The sequence below is a fragment of the Nycticebus coucang genome, chromosome 3 (genome assembly GCF_027406575.1).
Source record: "Nycticebus coucang isolate mNycCou1 chromosome 3, mNycCou1.pri, whole genome shotgun sequence".
Classification (NCBI taxonomy): Eukaryota; Metazoa; Chordata; class Mammalia; order Primates; family Lorisidae; genus Nycticebus; species Nycticebus coucang.
In genome coordinates, this window is record NC_069782.1 from 71,368,679 (window position 1) to 71,382,110 (window position 13,432).

The 13,432-nt window shown below is 52.0% G+C and overlaps 1 protein-coding gene across 1 annotated transcript in view; it reads right to left on the reverse strand.

The window, feature by feature from the left end:
• Nucleotides 1–648: 648 nt before the first annotated feature.
• Nucleotides 649–13,432, reverse strand: part of UNC13A (unc-13 homolog A) — a 68,205-nt gene continuing 55,421 nt past the window's right edge. The window contains exons 39-45 of the mRNA XM_053585682.1: nucleotides 13,224–13,280; nucleotides 12,763–12,843; nucleotides 11,972–12,119; nucleotides 10,817–10,873; nucleotides 7,470–7,562; nucleotides 6,703–6,862; nucleotides 649–5,200 (exon numbers count right to left, since the gene is read on the reverse strand). Coding sequence (XP_053441657.1) covers nucleotides 4,900–5,200; nucleotides 6,703–6,862; nucleotides 7,470–7,562; nucleotides 10,817–10,873; nucleotides 11,972–12,119; nucleotides 12,763–12,843; nucleotides 13,224–13,280 — 897 coding nt within the window. The 3' untranslated portion in view covers nucleotides 649–4,899. The remainder of the gene's footprint in view (nucleotides 5,201–6,702; nucleotides 6,863–7,469; nucleotides 7,563–10,816; nucleotides 10,874–11,971; nucleotides 12,120–12,762; nucleotides 12,844–13,223; nucleotides 13,281–13,432) is intronic.

Below are 13,432 nucleotides of genomic sequence, written 5' to 3' on the forward strand. Positions count from 1 at the left end.
ATCTGAGTTTATGACATGAAGTGCTCATCTGCTACATTTAAAACAGACAAAAATGGGGGTGTTAGCTGAATTAGGGGAACATGTCCCAGGCATTTGTATCCTAACTTACTTAGTTAAGAGCAACAGGCTCAGGTCTGTAATCCTAGGACTCTGGGAGGTCGAGCCAGGTGGATTGCCTGAGTTCAGAAGTTTAGCAGCCTGAGCAAGACCCCCATCTCTACCAAAAACAGAAAAACTAGCCAGGTGTAGTGGTTGGTACCTGTAGTCTTAGAGATTCAGGAGGCTGAGGCAAGAGGATTGCTTGAGCTCAAGAGTTTGAGATTCCTGTGAGCTATGATGATGACACCATAGCACTTAACCCAGTGTACAGAGACTGTCTCAGAAAAAAAAAAAAAGCAACAGCTTCCCAATATTCTGGATTCAAATCCCAGCTTCACCCCTTCCTGGCTGTGTGATCTTGGCAAGATCTTGCCTGTCTGTGCCTCAGTTTCTTTCTCTGTAAAATGGGTACAATGCTGTAGATGAGTTGCATTCATTGGTGAGACCCATGTTCTATGGTGTCTATGTGTAGTCTACATGCTGAATATGAGTTGTTTTCCATTATGGGAACGCAAGAAGAGCACCACATGTCCAAGGCTGTGTGTGCTTTCCCTTTTTTAATGTCTGCTGTTAATAAAATATTTTTACAGAGACCAAAAAGTCAGAATAGTGCAAAACATCTCAACACCATGCATTCATGACCACTTCTCGTTTGTTTTAAACATTTGTTCCAAGTCACATATTTACAGAGAAATGAGGGCATCTGTGCAGATGCTGGACCAACGGGGTGTAATTAAAAAACAAAACAAAAAAACAAACAACGTTTTGATTTCACATTTGCAATCACATGCTAAGAGAAGGTGCGTGGAGGGGGTGGCCTCTGAGATTGCTTGGCCAGTTTGGGGAGCTGGGGACAGGAGTGGGGTTCAAGGGCCCTGGCTATGTGGCCCTTGAGAGGTGCATGAGAGACCCTCTGCTTGTGACCTGTGTCTCCAGAGAGCCAGTATGGCTGGGCGGGGCCTGGGGGATCTTACTTGACACCGTCTACTTGATTTCTCTCTAAAACAATAAAGGCAAAGAGAAAAGCAACATGTGTCAGCAAAGACAACTTTGGTCCTTAACGATTCTTAGGAAAGGGTGCTCAGGGAGCAGATGGGGGCCGTGATTTGGGACTGAGTCCCACCACCCCCAGGGCAGCAGAGTTCTGGGAAGCTCCAGGCTGTCCCCACTCTGTCCCGCCCATCAGTGTCCCCACCTGCAAAATGGACAGCACAGGGGGTAATGGTGGGGGACAGAAAGGCTCTGAGATCCCAGCCGAGAGAGGTCCCAAGGATTTCTAGTTGGGTGTTAAGTTTTTTGCATCTCTGATGGGAAGGGGGATGTGGCGAGATTTCAGGCTCTGGGGTCTGAGAGGGGAATTGGGGATGTAGATGGGCACCTCCTCATTTTATGTAAATCCTTCATGGACAGACAAGTGAGAGTGAGAACAGCTCCCTCTTCCTTCCCAACTCTTTTGTGCTGTTCTCCCTTGTCTCTGCATCTCTCCCCCTCAAAAATCTCCGTTTTACTGGGGCATGTTCTCACCTGTCTATGTGTTTTTACTCTGTCTCTATTCCTCAGCAGTGGGGTTTGGCTCCATCCAAGGTATCCCTTGATGTCACACCCCACATCTGCCCTGTCACAGGCCTATGTGCCCTTAAGCTTTCCCTGATCTGTTGAAATCTGGCGTCAGCCCCTTGCATGAAGAAGATCCAAGACCCCACCAGGGCTCAGAACCCCAGATGCCCTAGATGAGGTGGCAAAAGTTCAGAAGTGTCATCCAAGGCTAGACTCTGTATCCACTTGCTGGGTGGCTCTGGGCAAAGCCTTGCTCCTCTCTGGGCCCTGTGGTGCCAATAAAGGTACTTTCTGGTTTCAAAATTATTCCAACCCCCTGGATTCCTCTTTGTCCCTTCTCTCTGCATTTTGTGTCCTGCAGCTTAGCCTCAATCTAGCTCAAACACTTTGTACGTACCCAGGTCTGTGTGGAGTGAAAGGTTTGCATGGACAGACACAGACAGACACACATGTGGATATGTAGTCACACACTGACCCTGCCTCCAACACATAAGTCAACTAGGCCCATCCTCCCTGCCATTCTCCTGTGCCCAGACGGTGCTGGGTAAAGTTGGAGCCCCTGAGAGGCCTCCTAGTCTGGGAGAAAGAGAGTTGGACGCTGACACCCCCAGTCCCATGGCATCAGGGCTAGGCCAGAGGGGCAAAAGCTGGGGAAGGTCCTGAGGAGGAAGAGGGGGGAAGGTTTTCTGGAAGAAATGATTTTTATAATGGATTTTGAAGAATGAATAGTTCTCTTGGGAAAGAAAAGAGGGAGGATATGTCAAAAACAGTTCTAGCCTGGGAGTGAGAAAAATTAATTCCGCAGATATTCTCTGAAGCTCCTTCCACATGCCTAGGCCAGTGTTGGATAATCCTACAAACACACACATGTGACCAGAAAAACTCCTAAGGAATCATTTTGGAAATAGCTCTCTCAGGCAGCTCGGCTCCTTCTTTTCCTTCCAGCCATCGAAAAAATTTTCAGAGCTCACCCCAGGTCATAGATTACCTTCCCTTTGGCATTACTGGTATTCTCAACCCTGAGTCATCCATTCACCCTACCCACACCCCCAGACCTGGCATGGTCTGCATTTCAAATCTATCCCTCAGTCCGTGTCCCTCACTCTATGCTCCCACAGGGCCCCTGGCTAGAATCCTTCAATCCTGTATGAGAACTTGCATCATAACCTTTAGTTTAGAACCTGTTACCCACACCTGCCTAAATTTAGGGGACACACAGGGCCTTCAAACAAATTAGAAAGTGGCTCCACTACTGCCAGACCTTTGCCATTCACCTGTGGGGAAACCGTCATCGTAAACATACAACACCCAATGTCTAAGATTTGCATCTCTAAGGGCTCCTTAGTTATGCCAAACCCTTGGGCAGTGCACAACTGGATAACTCTACTCAGCTGAGCAGGGGCTCATCTAAGAGCCAAGGGTTTGTCTTTTCTTTTTAATATATAGCCTCCAACATCTTTCCAAGAATCAATTTCAGTACCCAAAAGCACCCCCCACCCACCTCTTCACTGGTTTCATTCTTCATAAGGCAGCTTTTGAAACCTGAAATCCAATCTCTCTCCAACTTTAAAACTCTCCCAGAGCTCCCCAATCGTCTTAGAATAAAAGTGAAAGTCTTCAGGGCAGCATACAAGTCCCTGTGTGGTCTGATACTTCTGCAGATCTCTCCAGCCACGACTCCCCACTGTCCCTGGTGGTTCCATCTCATTGTTCAACTTGGAAAGCCTTCCCATCTGATGTGATGCCTGTCCCTCCAGGAGCCCAGTTACTCATCTCCCCCCATTTTCATTTTGTCCTAGCTCAGCACAATCCTGTACGTCCCAATCTGACAGAAGAAACCATGTCACATATGCATGCGTGCAATGTGGAAAAATCAGATCCTGGGGCAAAGATAGGCCCTGCTGAACTTTCAATCAGATCCTGGGGCAAAGATAGGCCCTGGAAGGCCCGCCTTCATAAGCTAACTCTCTTGCTAAGTTACCCTGGAGCTCCACTTGGGGTAATCCTGTGGCCTGGGCATTTGAATGAATGAGATTTTGGAGACTAAGCTCCAAGCATGTTTATGTATTCTCTCTCTCTGACACACACATACTCTAGAATTTCTGGTCTCCTATTCTGTTCTTTCCTGCCTGGAGAATTCCGGGAAAGAAAGAAGGAATGGGGGAACCTGGGACTAGGGGATCCCAAATCCTTGGGCTTTTCTGGTGGGAGGTCAAGAGTTCTCAGGGCATCTCCCATGGGGCTCCAGAAGAGGCTGAGGGCAGGGGTTCTGCTTGCTAACAAGAAAAGGAGGGTGTAATAGGGGCTTTGGCCCAGGACCCCCACCCCTTGGGGAAGGACCACTGAGGTGGGGGTTAGCAGCAACAGGGAGCTGTGTCAGGTCATCTGATCTCAGCCCACCCTTCCATGGGGCACCCAGGCCTAAGGGGTTGGGGAGAGGATATGGCACTAGGAACCTTGGCCAAGTCTCAAGCAGCTCTTTGGGCCTCAGTTTCACCATCTGTCAAACGGGTGTGTTGAACTCTAAGATATGAGGGCTGGGTATGTTGGGGGAGAGGGGAAGGCAACCCTCCAAAGGGAAATAGGGGCTGCCTTGGTGCCCAGAGCAGTCCCCTCGGCCTTCAGGGTTTGGGCGCCCGAGGGCGCATGTGCTTTTGAAATCCCATCTTCCCTCTTCCCCCCATTTATTTTTTGCACAAACATCAAAGAGGACTCCGGTAATCCGGGGCCCTCCAACCAGCATCCTGGTCCGTCCAGCTCCCAAACCACCTAAGAGGGAGCTCCAGGAAGCCCTACCCCTTGCCTAAGGCCTGCCCTTCAAGGAGCTAAGAGTTACATACTTAGCAACTGGTCTTGGGCCCGGGGATTGGAACCCATCTTATGGCTTTTCCAGGGGTCAGGAGGCGCGGCCTTCCAGTACCAGAGCCCCAGGAAGTGGTCTCCTCCAGAGGGATGGGGTTTCCCCCAACCCCGCCCGAAGCGCCCACTAGACAATGGGGGCGTGGCCTCAAATAGGGGATGTGGCTTCTTCCTCCCTCGCGCCCCCGGGGATGTCCTCCGGAAGGGGCGGAATGTCAACCAAGCACATTTCGCCAGATAGGCAACCTAAATTAAGAGCGCAGGCGCAGCCCGCCCCCTGCGCAGAGCCCGGAGTGTCCCCCCTGGGGAGGTCTGGCCCAGGCACAAGCCCCGCCCCACCCGCGCTCCGCGCAGGTTCAGTGCCTCCCGCCTGCGAGCGCCGCGCTAAGGCGCAGGCGCCGCACCGCCCTCCTCAGCAGAGCGCGTGTCAGACTTGAGCTTGACGAACTCCTTGGCCACCTCGTCGTTGCTTCGCTGCGAGAGGATGCGCAGCACCGTGAGACCCGTGTCGTCCATGTGGATGCGGCGGCCGAGCGGCAACCAGCAGGCGACACTCCCGCGCTGGACCAGCTCGCGCAGCTGCAGCACGGCCAACCCCACCGTGCGGTCCTCACGCGCGAAGCAGTAGTCCTTGACGCACACCTGCAGCTCATAGCACTCGGGGCCCGCGTCAGCGCTCAACGTGCTGCGGAAGGGTGGGGCGGGACGTAAAGTACAGGTCACTCCCCCGACCAAACGCCACTCCCAAAGTGGCTCCACGCGGGGCCACGTTCACACCAGGTTCCCAGGTGCCCAACATCTGCCAGGTTAGGCTAGCCCCGCCCCTGACCCTGGTGACACGCCCTACAACCCTGTGATGAGCCACGCCCACACCTGGGTAATGTTCCTGTCAAGTCTTTGAATTCTCCCCACCCACCCAGACTTACACCTGCCTCTGCCCCTCCCCCCAAGTGATCCTTCCCTCGGATCCCCGACCCTGTCTCCTGCCTGACCAAGCCCCCCACCCAGATACCCCCGTGCTTATGTCCTCTGCCTGCCTCAGGCATCTGACCCAGAAGCCTCGTTACCAGGTTCCCCCTAAGTTCTCCCCCTGACCTAAGTTCTTCCCCAGCTCACCTTCCCCTAAGTTCTTCCCCAGCTCACTCCTCTAACCCCTAGACCTTTGCCTTCAGACATGACTCCACCCTAGTGCCTTATCACTAGTGACACTGGTTCCTGCATGCCCCTCACCCACTCGGGGGTGACACTGTGCTACCCCTAAGCACTCTCAGATGGACCTCTGCCTCTGGCTGTGCAAGAGCCCCTCCCTAAGGTCAGGCCCACACTGGTGCCTCGAATCCTCCTTCTAGGTTGCACTTCTATCCCTGAAGTACTCTGTTACACTCTGAGGGTGAAATCTGTCCCTCCCCCTCCCCAATTAGCCCATGCTTTTCCTCAGAAGCATTCCCTAAGGTGGCCTATCATTCCACAACCCTCTAACCAGGAGCCCTGTCCTGATGTGACCTCTCCCTGTCCAGGGTCTTGACCTGTAGAAGCTCCAACCTCCCCCTAGAGGATGCCAGGTCTTACTAAGCCCAGTCCTGACTCCAAGAGCCCACACTGGATGTGATGCCATCTCCATCCCATGTGGCGCCCACTCCCATGTCCTGAGCGATACTCAATTCCTATTTCCCAGAGCCAACTCCCCCAGGTGACCTGCTCCAACAGTCCTGACAAGACTCACTGCTGACTCCAGGAGTCCCCATCTCCAAGTGACCTCAGTCCTTCCCCCCCCCCATGTTCTCCAGACCCTCAGTGACAAGCCTCATAACAACCCCCACATCCCTTACCTGGACCAGTCTCCAGACCCAGAAATAGCACTACCCACTATGCCCTTTCTGCCCAGATTTCTCCCCTTCACAAGCATTCATCACTATGTTACCCCCCCCATCTGCACTCACCCCATGCCTCTTATCACACTCACTTTCTCTCCTATGACCTGCTTGCCCCAGATGACCTTCATCATGGTGTTGTCCCCTTACTCCTGCACACTAAGGTGCTTCCTTTTCCAGCTTTCCCCACCTCTCCCATTCCTGCACCCAGGTACCATTAGCTCATCAGACATCCCTCCTGCCTAGTTGGCCCTGAGGTTCACCTGGCAGATGCCCCTCCCTTCCCCCAGGCTCCTCAAAAGCATCCCAGACTCACAACTGGAAGCTCTCGTTGTACTTGGGAGCCCAGCTGTTGTTCTTGGATTTGGTTGCAAACTTGCGTTTCTTGTCACTAAGGTGGGGCCCAATAATGTTGACCTCGATGAATGGCCGGAAGATGCCAGAAGTCTGCCACTTGAGGTCATTGGCAGCCACCACTGTTGGGGGGAAGTAAAAAGTAAAAATTCCCTAGTGGTCTGTCTATCTGAAATAAAAACTACATTTCCTAGCATGCCCCGTTGGCTAACTATGGCCATATGACCAAGTTCTGGCCAATGAAATGTGAGAAAAAGTACATGCATAAAACTCTGTTGTGCATTGGAAAATGGAAAGTGAGGCCTTAACTTTCTCCTTCCCCTAGCTTCAGGCTGCAGTGTTAGTGGGGGCTGAGCACTTTGTGACTCTATAGAAGAGGAAAAACACATTAGGGATGAAAATGCAAGAAAAGATGTCAGGGGCATCTCTATAGAGTCCTATAACATTCTTTGCACTCCTGGATCTAGCCATGCCTGAAGACGGTTATCTCTGGACTTCTCAGTTTTAAGAACCATTAGACAAAAAAAAATTTTTTTCTTGTTTAAAACAGTTTTTTTTTTTTTTTCCTTTTGGTTGCAGTTTGGCCGGGGCCAGATTTGAATCCACCACCTTTGGTATATGGGGCCGGCACCCAACTCACGGAGCCACAGACACTGCCTGTTTAAAACAGTTTTGAGTTTGGTTTCTGTCTTGGCTAAGGCGTACTCCCTCCCATCTCGGACCACTCACCTTTCACTGTGACCTTGTGTTCCCCAGTTCCCGGATGAGTGAAGAGCTCAACGTGGACGGAGACTTCACCCACAGGATCTTCCACACCTGAGCCTGGGCAAGGCAGGGGAGAATGTTTGGTGTGAGCTCCATTCTTTCCTACCCACTAGGAAGACCTTGACTACCTCCCATGTGCTGGCGGCACCAGGTCATCGGCCTTGATAGGAATGCACTGAGGGTGACCAAGATGGTAGGTCCTCTTGGGAAGCCAGGAATCCTGGGCTCTGGCCCTTAACTGCCTTGCTGTGTGATGTCAGGTAGATCTTTTAACCTCCTTGAGTCCAATGCAGTTGTTTTCCTTTTTCTCCTTCCACTAATCACTATGTTGTCAAAATTCAGTCTTCATGTTATACTACCACTTGGCAGCATCTGACACCCTGGCCTCCCATTCCTTTTTTTCCTCTTTTTTTTTTTTTTTGTAGAGACAGAGTCTCACTTTATTGCCCTCGGTAGAGTGCCGGGGCATCACACAGCTCACAGCAACCTCCAATTCCTGGGCTTAGGCAATTCTCTTGCCTCAGCTTCCCAAGTAGCTGGGATGACAGGCGCCTGCCACAATGCCCAGATACTTTTTACTTGCAGTTTGGCTGGGACCGGGTTTGAACCCACCACCCTTGGTATATGGGGCTGGCACCCTATCCACTGAGCCACAGGTGCCGCCCCCTTTTTTCCTCTTGAGTGCAACAATGCCATACATTCCTGATTCTCATCCTTCAGACTAGCCACTTGTACATACATTCCTGATTCTCATCCTGCAGACTAGCCACTTGTACATACATTCCTGATTCTCATCCTGCAGACTAGCCACTTGTACTCCACCTTCAAAATACATCCAGAATTGGACTCAACGTCTTTTACCTCTATCCAGGTCCTGCCTCCATCACTGTATGTCTGAACTATTGCAGTAGCCTTCTCACTGGTCCCCCTGCTGCCACCCTCCCAGCTACTTTCAACATACCAGCCAGGAAAAAAATCCTATTAAGTAAGATCCTGTCCCTCCTGTGCTCAAAACTTTCTTCCATATCTCCCACTCACTCTGAAATAATCAAGTCTTTTTTTGTGATCCGCAATGTTCCTCCTTATTACCTCTCAGTTCCCCCTACTCTGCCCTTGTTATCTTTGATCCAGTCCCATAGGCCATCTCACTGCATCATCAGACCTGGAATTCTCATCTCCACTGAAGTGACAGCTTGTAGGGAAATCTTTTATTTTCTCTGCCAATATTCCCCTTCTGGTACAGCGTCTATTTTTTTGTTGAAAAATACTCCCACACTCACTCAGAGCTTGTGGCTCAAGTAGGGTAGGCTCCATCCCATACCTCAGAAATGATTAAATGAACCATAGCTGTCCAATCAGAGCATTCCCTGTTTCCCAGAGCATTCCCACAGCTGCAGTGATTGGATTAGGAATGGCTATGTGACCCAGGCTGGCCCAACAGGAGTTTGGCTTGGTACTTTGGCTATGACTGTTAGGAAAGAGTCTCCCTCTGCCCAATGAGGGGAGAATAGGTCCTACAGCAGAGACTAATGACCAATGGTATTGATGGAAACTCTAGATCCAGCTACTCCCAATGCCAATAAACCCTTAATATTTCAGTTCTGGAGCCAACAAATTCCCTTTTCTGCTTGAGTCATGGTGAGGTGCTCTTCTGTTCTGGGTCACCATAAGTGTTGTGAATGTTTAGTTTTGATGAGGATTGTTGAAGAGGCAACATAAAAGCTTCTGTCCTAATTTCCCATCTGTGACTATGAAGGGCATTCTGCTGGGCCTGTGGACCTGTAACCGCCAACACCCCTCCAAGTCCCTTCCATCCTCCCAGGCAGCTCCCACTCCTGGATCACCCCATGCACAGGAAGAACAAGGGAAAAGTTGGAGGTGGGGGTGGGTGAGAGACTGGGTCAGTCAAAGGTTGATCCGGGTTACCTTGCACTGGACAGGAAGTGACTGAGGGCTGGGGAGCAGAGGGGGGAGAGATCCCATCACCCCAAGACTGGGACATAAGCCCCTGGTCTTCACTGCCCACCCCAGGCCAAATTCCTGGTCATTTCAGGCTCCCATTTCCCCACCACCAGTCACATGCTCAGCCTCACCACCCCCCTCAGGCTGATGCTTTAGAGCAAGCTCAATCCGGGCCAGACTGGGGTGCCAGGGGGTGTCGGACAGTGGTGGGTTGGGTGAGGGGTCAGACCAAGGCCAAAGCTAGTAAGAAGCGGGGAGGAGGGCAGTGCTGGGCGCCCCCATCCTGTGGTTTGCTGGCTCCATGGGGAAGGGTCTTTCCTGGGCCAATGTTTGATTCCCTTAACCCCACTCCCCACTCCCCAAGTCCTAGGCCCAACTGCAGGGGAAGGTTCCTTGGGCAAGTGGTTCAATCTCCTTCAGCACTCAGTCTTCTCATCTATGGAGTGATGGATGCCTCATGGGGCAGTTGAAGAAGTCTTTCTGAGATTCCCCAAGAAATGCTTGGCACGGGAGTCTGGCTCAGAGTTAGAGCCTGATAAATGCTTCCCTTCCCTCCCCTTCTCTTCCCTTCCCTTCCTTTTCCCTCCCTCCCTTCCTTCCCTTTTTTTTTCCTTCTGTGATGGTGTCTTATTGTATTGCCCAAGCTGGAGTACAGTGGTGTGATCATAGATCACTGCAACCTTCAACTTCTGGGCTTGAGTGATCCTCCCACCTCAGCCTCCTGAAAATTTGGGACTATAGATGTGCCAACAAGCCCAGCTAGTTTACTTTTATTTTTTTAGAGATAGGGTCTTGCTATGTTGCCCAAGCTGAACTTGATAAATGTTAATTTTTTTCTACTCTGGGAAATGTGACATCCAGTACAATTATAACAACAATAACAACAGCTAACAATTGCTGTGAGTTCATTATGTGCCAGGATTTGAGCTAAAATTTTAGGACTAAGAGAGTCCTTAAAAATAATCCTATGAAGTAGGGTCCTTGACTGTTCACACTTTACAGATGAGAAAATTGAGGCTCAGGAAGGCAGATTCTTGCCTGAGGCGCCCAGCAACAGAGTGGCTGACCTGTGCCCAGCTCTTAACCTCGCAGATGCTTGTCCCGCAGACCCAGGATCTCGCTTAAAAGATGCATCATGGGAGAAACGGTTTCTAGGATTCTGACTGGAATGGCTTCCCTTTCCCCATGTGGAACCAGCAAGCCGTCCTTCTCCCTCCCCGCAGGTCAGGCCTGGGTGGGGCCCCGCAGGCCAGGGAGGCGGAGGGACAGGCCTTTTACTAGCCGGCCAGGAGGGGCGCAGGCACTGGGCACCAGGCGCGCGGGCGAGGGGCGGGGGCAGAGGCACGTACCCTTCTCAGGATAAATGTCTTCACTAAGGGTAAACCTAGTCCCTTTTCCACCATGGACTAATCACGGGGCAGGGTGAGGAGGGAGAGAGGGAGAAAGCGCGGGGAGGGCAGAAAGACAAGTGAGTGAGAGGAGAGGATGGAGGAGTATGCGTGGCAGGGAAGGCGCGGAAGAGGGGACAGCGAGTGAGAGGGAGGAAAAACAAAGAGAGAGAGAAACGTCAGCTGCAGACAGACGGGCAGACAGACAGCCTCCTGCTCCGGTGACACCAGAGACAATAAAAGCAGCAAGGACTAGGAAGGAAGCTGAACACCGAAAACAGAAATCCAGGGAGGGCTTTGAGCTGACCAGGTTGGGGGGACCGCTAGAAGCCACAGGGCTTTGGTCCCCTAACCCTGGTCAAGGAATCGATAGCAACTTTCCCTCTCACTCCTGAGGTCAGTTGCCAACCTCCTTTCCCTTGTCTGCACCTTTAGGACCAATTTTGAAAAAGGGGGGGGGGTCTCCAGGGGGTCCTGCCCTCGATCCCGCCCCAGCTGCTATGTGTGAGCTCAGAGGACAGGAGACATAAGCAAGAGACAGAAAGAAAAAGACAGAGAATTTGAGAAGTGGGAACTCCCTTTCTGTCCACTTCTCCCACCCCTCAGTGGAGACCCTCCCCGCCCTTGGGGATGTCAATCATTCCTGGGCAGGACGTCGCGGGTTCCTTTTCAGGGCACTTCCACCACTCTCTGGGCCCATAATGTCAGAGGTCCCGCCCATTCTCAGCTGTCGATCACTCAGCTCAAAAAGGTCCCACCCCCAGAGCTATCAACCATTCCCTGGACCCAGGGCTGTCAAGGTCCCGCCCCAGCAGCTGCGGGAAATCATAGATTCCCCGGAAATCTATGGTTGGCCCTGGAAATCATAGATTCTTCCAGGAGATGACAATCGCCTTGTAGCCCTACGACGCCGTCGGTCCCACCCCTAGGAGTAGTCAAGCATTCCCTGAGGCCCTTCCCTCATAAGCTGCTGATCACTCATTAGTACCCTGACTTCTTGGCGCTCCCGTGCTCCGGTAGGTATCAATTTTGCCCCGCCCATGACGTCACAAACAGGGTGAGCCAATGGAGGCTGCGCAGACCGGGGAGGGGGTGGTGGAGTCTGTGGCGCCTTACCCTGGGCAGACTGCGTCTGCACAAAGGTTTTGATGAGCAGGTCAGTGGCCTGTGTGTAGAGGGACAGGGCGTAGCGCAAAGATTGCAGGTCTGGGCTCTTCTCCAGGAAGGTCTTCTTGAGGCCCACGCCGCCTGCATGGAAGTATTGCTGTAGGGAATGGAGTACAGACAGGTGAGGCTGGAAGAACTCACTACTTGCCCATAGAGTTTGACAGCTCCTAAGCCTCCTCTCCAACTCTGCTGGCCCCCACTCAAGCAGGATCTTGCTACTTCTGCACCTCCACCTCTGCCCCAAACCCGTCAGTGGTTCCCAAACACCTTGGGAATAACATCCATGCCTCACCTCCCCCCAGACCCACAAACGTCTTCCCAAATATCTTCCTAGATCTTTCCTGCCTCAGGGCCTTTGTACTTACTGTGTCCCCTAGTGGGAACACCCCCCCTGCACCTTGCTTCTGTTTGTTTTGCCTAGCGAACTCCTGTGCATTCCTCAGAAGCCACTTCCCACATGCCCTCTTCTAGAAAGCCCTTGCTCCTCCCTCCCTAGGTTCTCCTGGACCCCATCTTTCCCTACACTGCAGGGCTGAACCCCAAAAGCTGAGGATGTCTGTATTCAGCTGTCTCCACTGGCTTGGGACTCCTCAAGGACCTAGCATCACCCAGCTAGCTGTGGTACAGAGGAATCAGAGTATTTATAAACTGATTAATGTGGGTTGGAGGTAAGCCTAAATCTACACCAGCCACGCCCTCTACCTGCCCCTTTTGGAATAGGCAGGGGTAGGGCCTCTCACCTTGATGGTGTCCAGGGCCAGCTCAACAACTGCACACTGCTTCGGTGTCAAACTCTTGGCTTCTTCTCGTACCATGTGGTCCTGGATGGATGTGGAGAGGGGCCAGCTGGGCAGAGCAGGCCCCACCTTGGGATCTGCGTATCTATGGGTCTCATCCTTGTTCAACTTCTAGGAGTGGACTGAGGGTCTAGCCTTTTCATCATCCAAGGACCCAGCATGTGATTGGCACACAGCAGGCACTCAATAAATATTTGTTGAATAAATGACTTGCACTCTTGATCAAGCTGTACCTGAAGCTGAACCATGGGCATCTTTCCAACACATTGGAGTAAATAAATTATGTTTAAGCTAGTGAGTAGGATTTCTATCTCTTGAGCTTGCAATGTATGTCATCCTGGGATCTGCCCACCATCCCTAGGGAGCCCCCCCTCATAATCTGTTCCTCCCGCCCCACCCCTCACCTTGAGTTTGGACAGCTGCCCCAGCTCCTTGGCTGCATTGAAGATCATCTGGGTTCCCTGCAGGTAACAACAGACACAACTGGGTGAGGGCAGGGGTCCTCCAGCTCACTTCCCAAGCACCCAGCTGACACCCCAGCCCTGGACATAATCCTGGTTCTTGTCCAAAGGCTCTGAGCAAGGCAATTGGTCGTGTCCTGTGGATGGAGGTC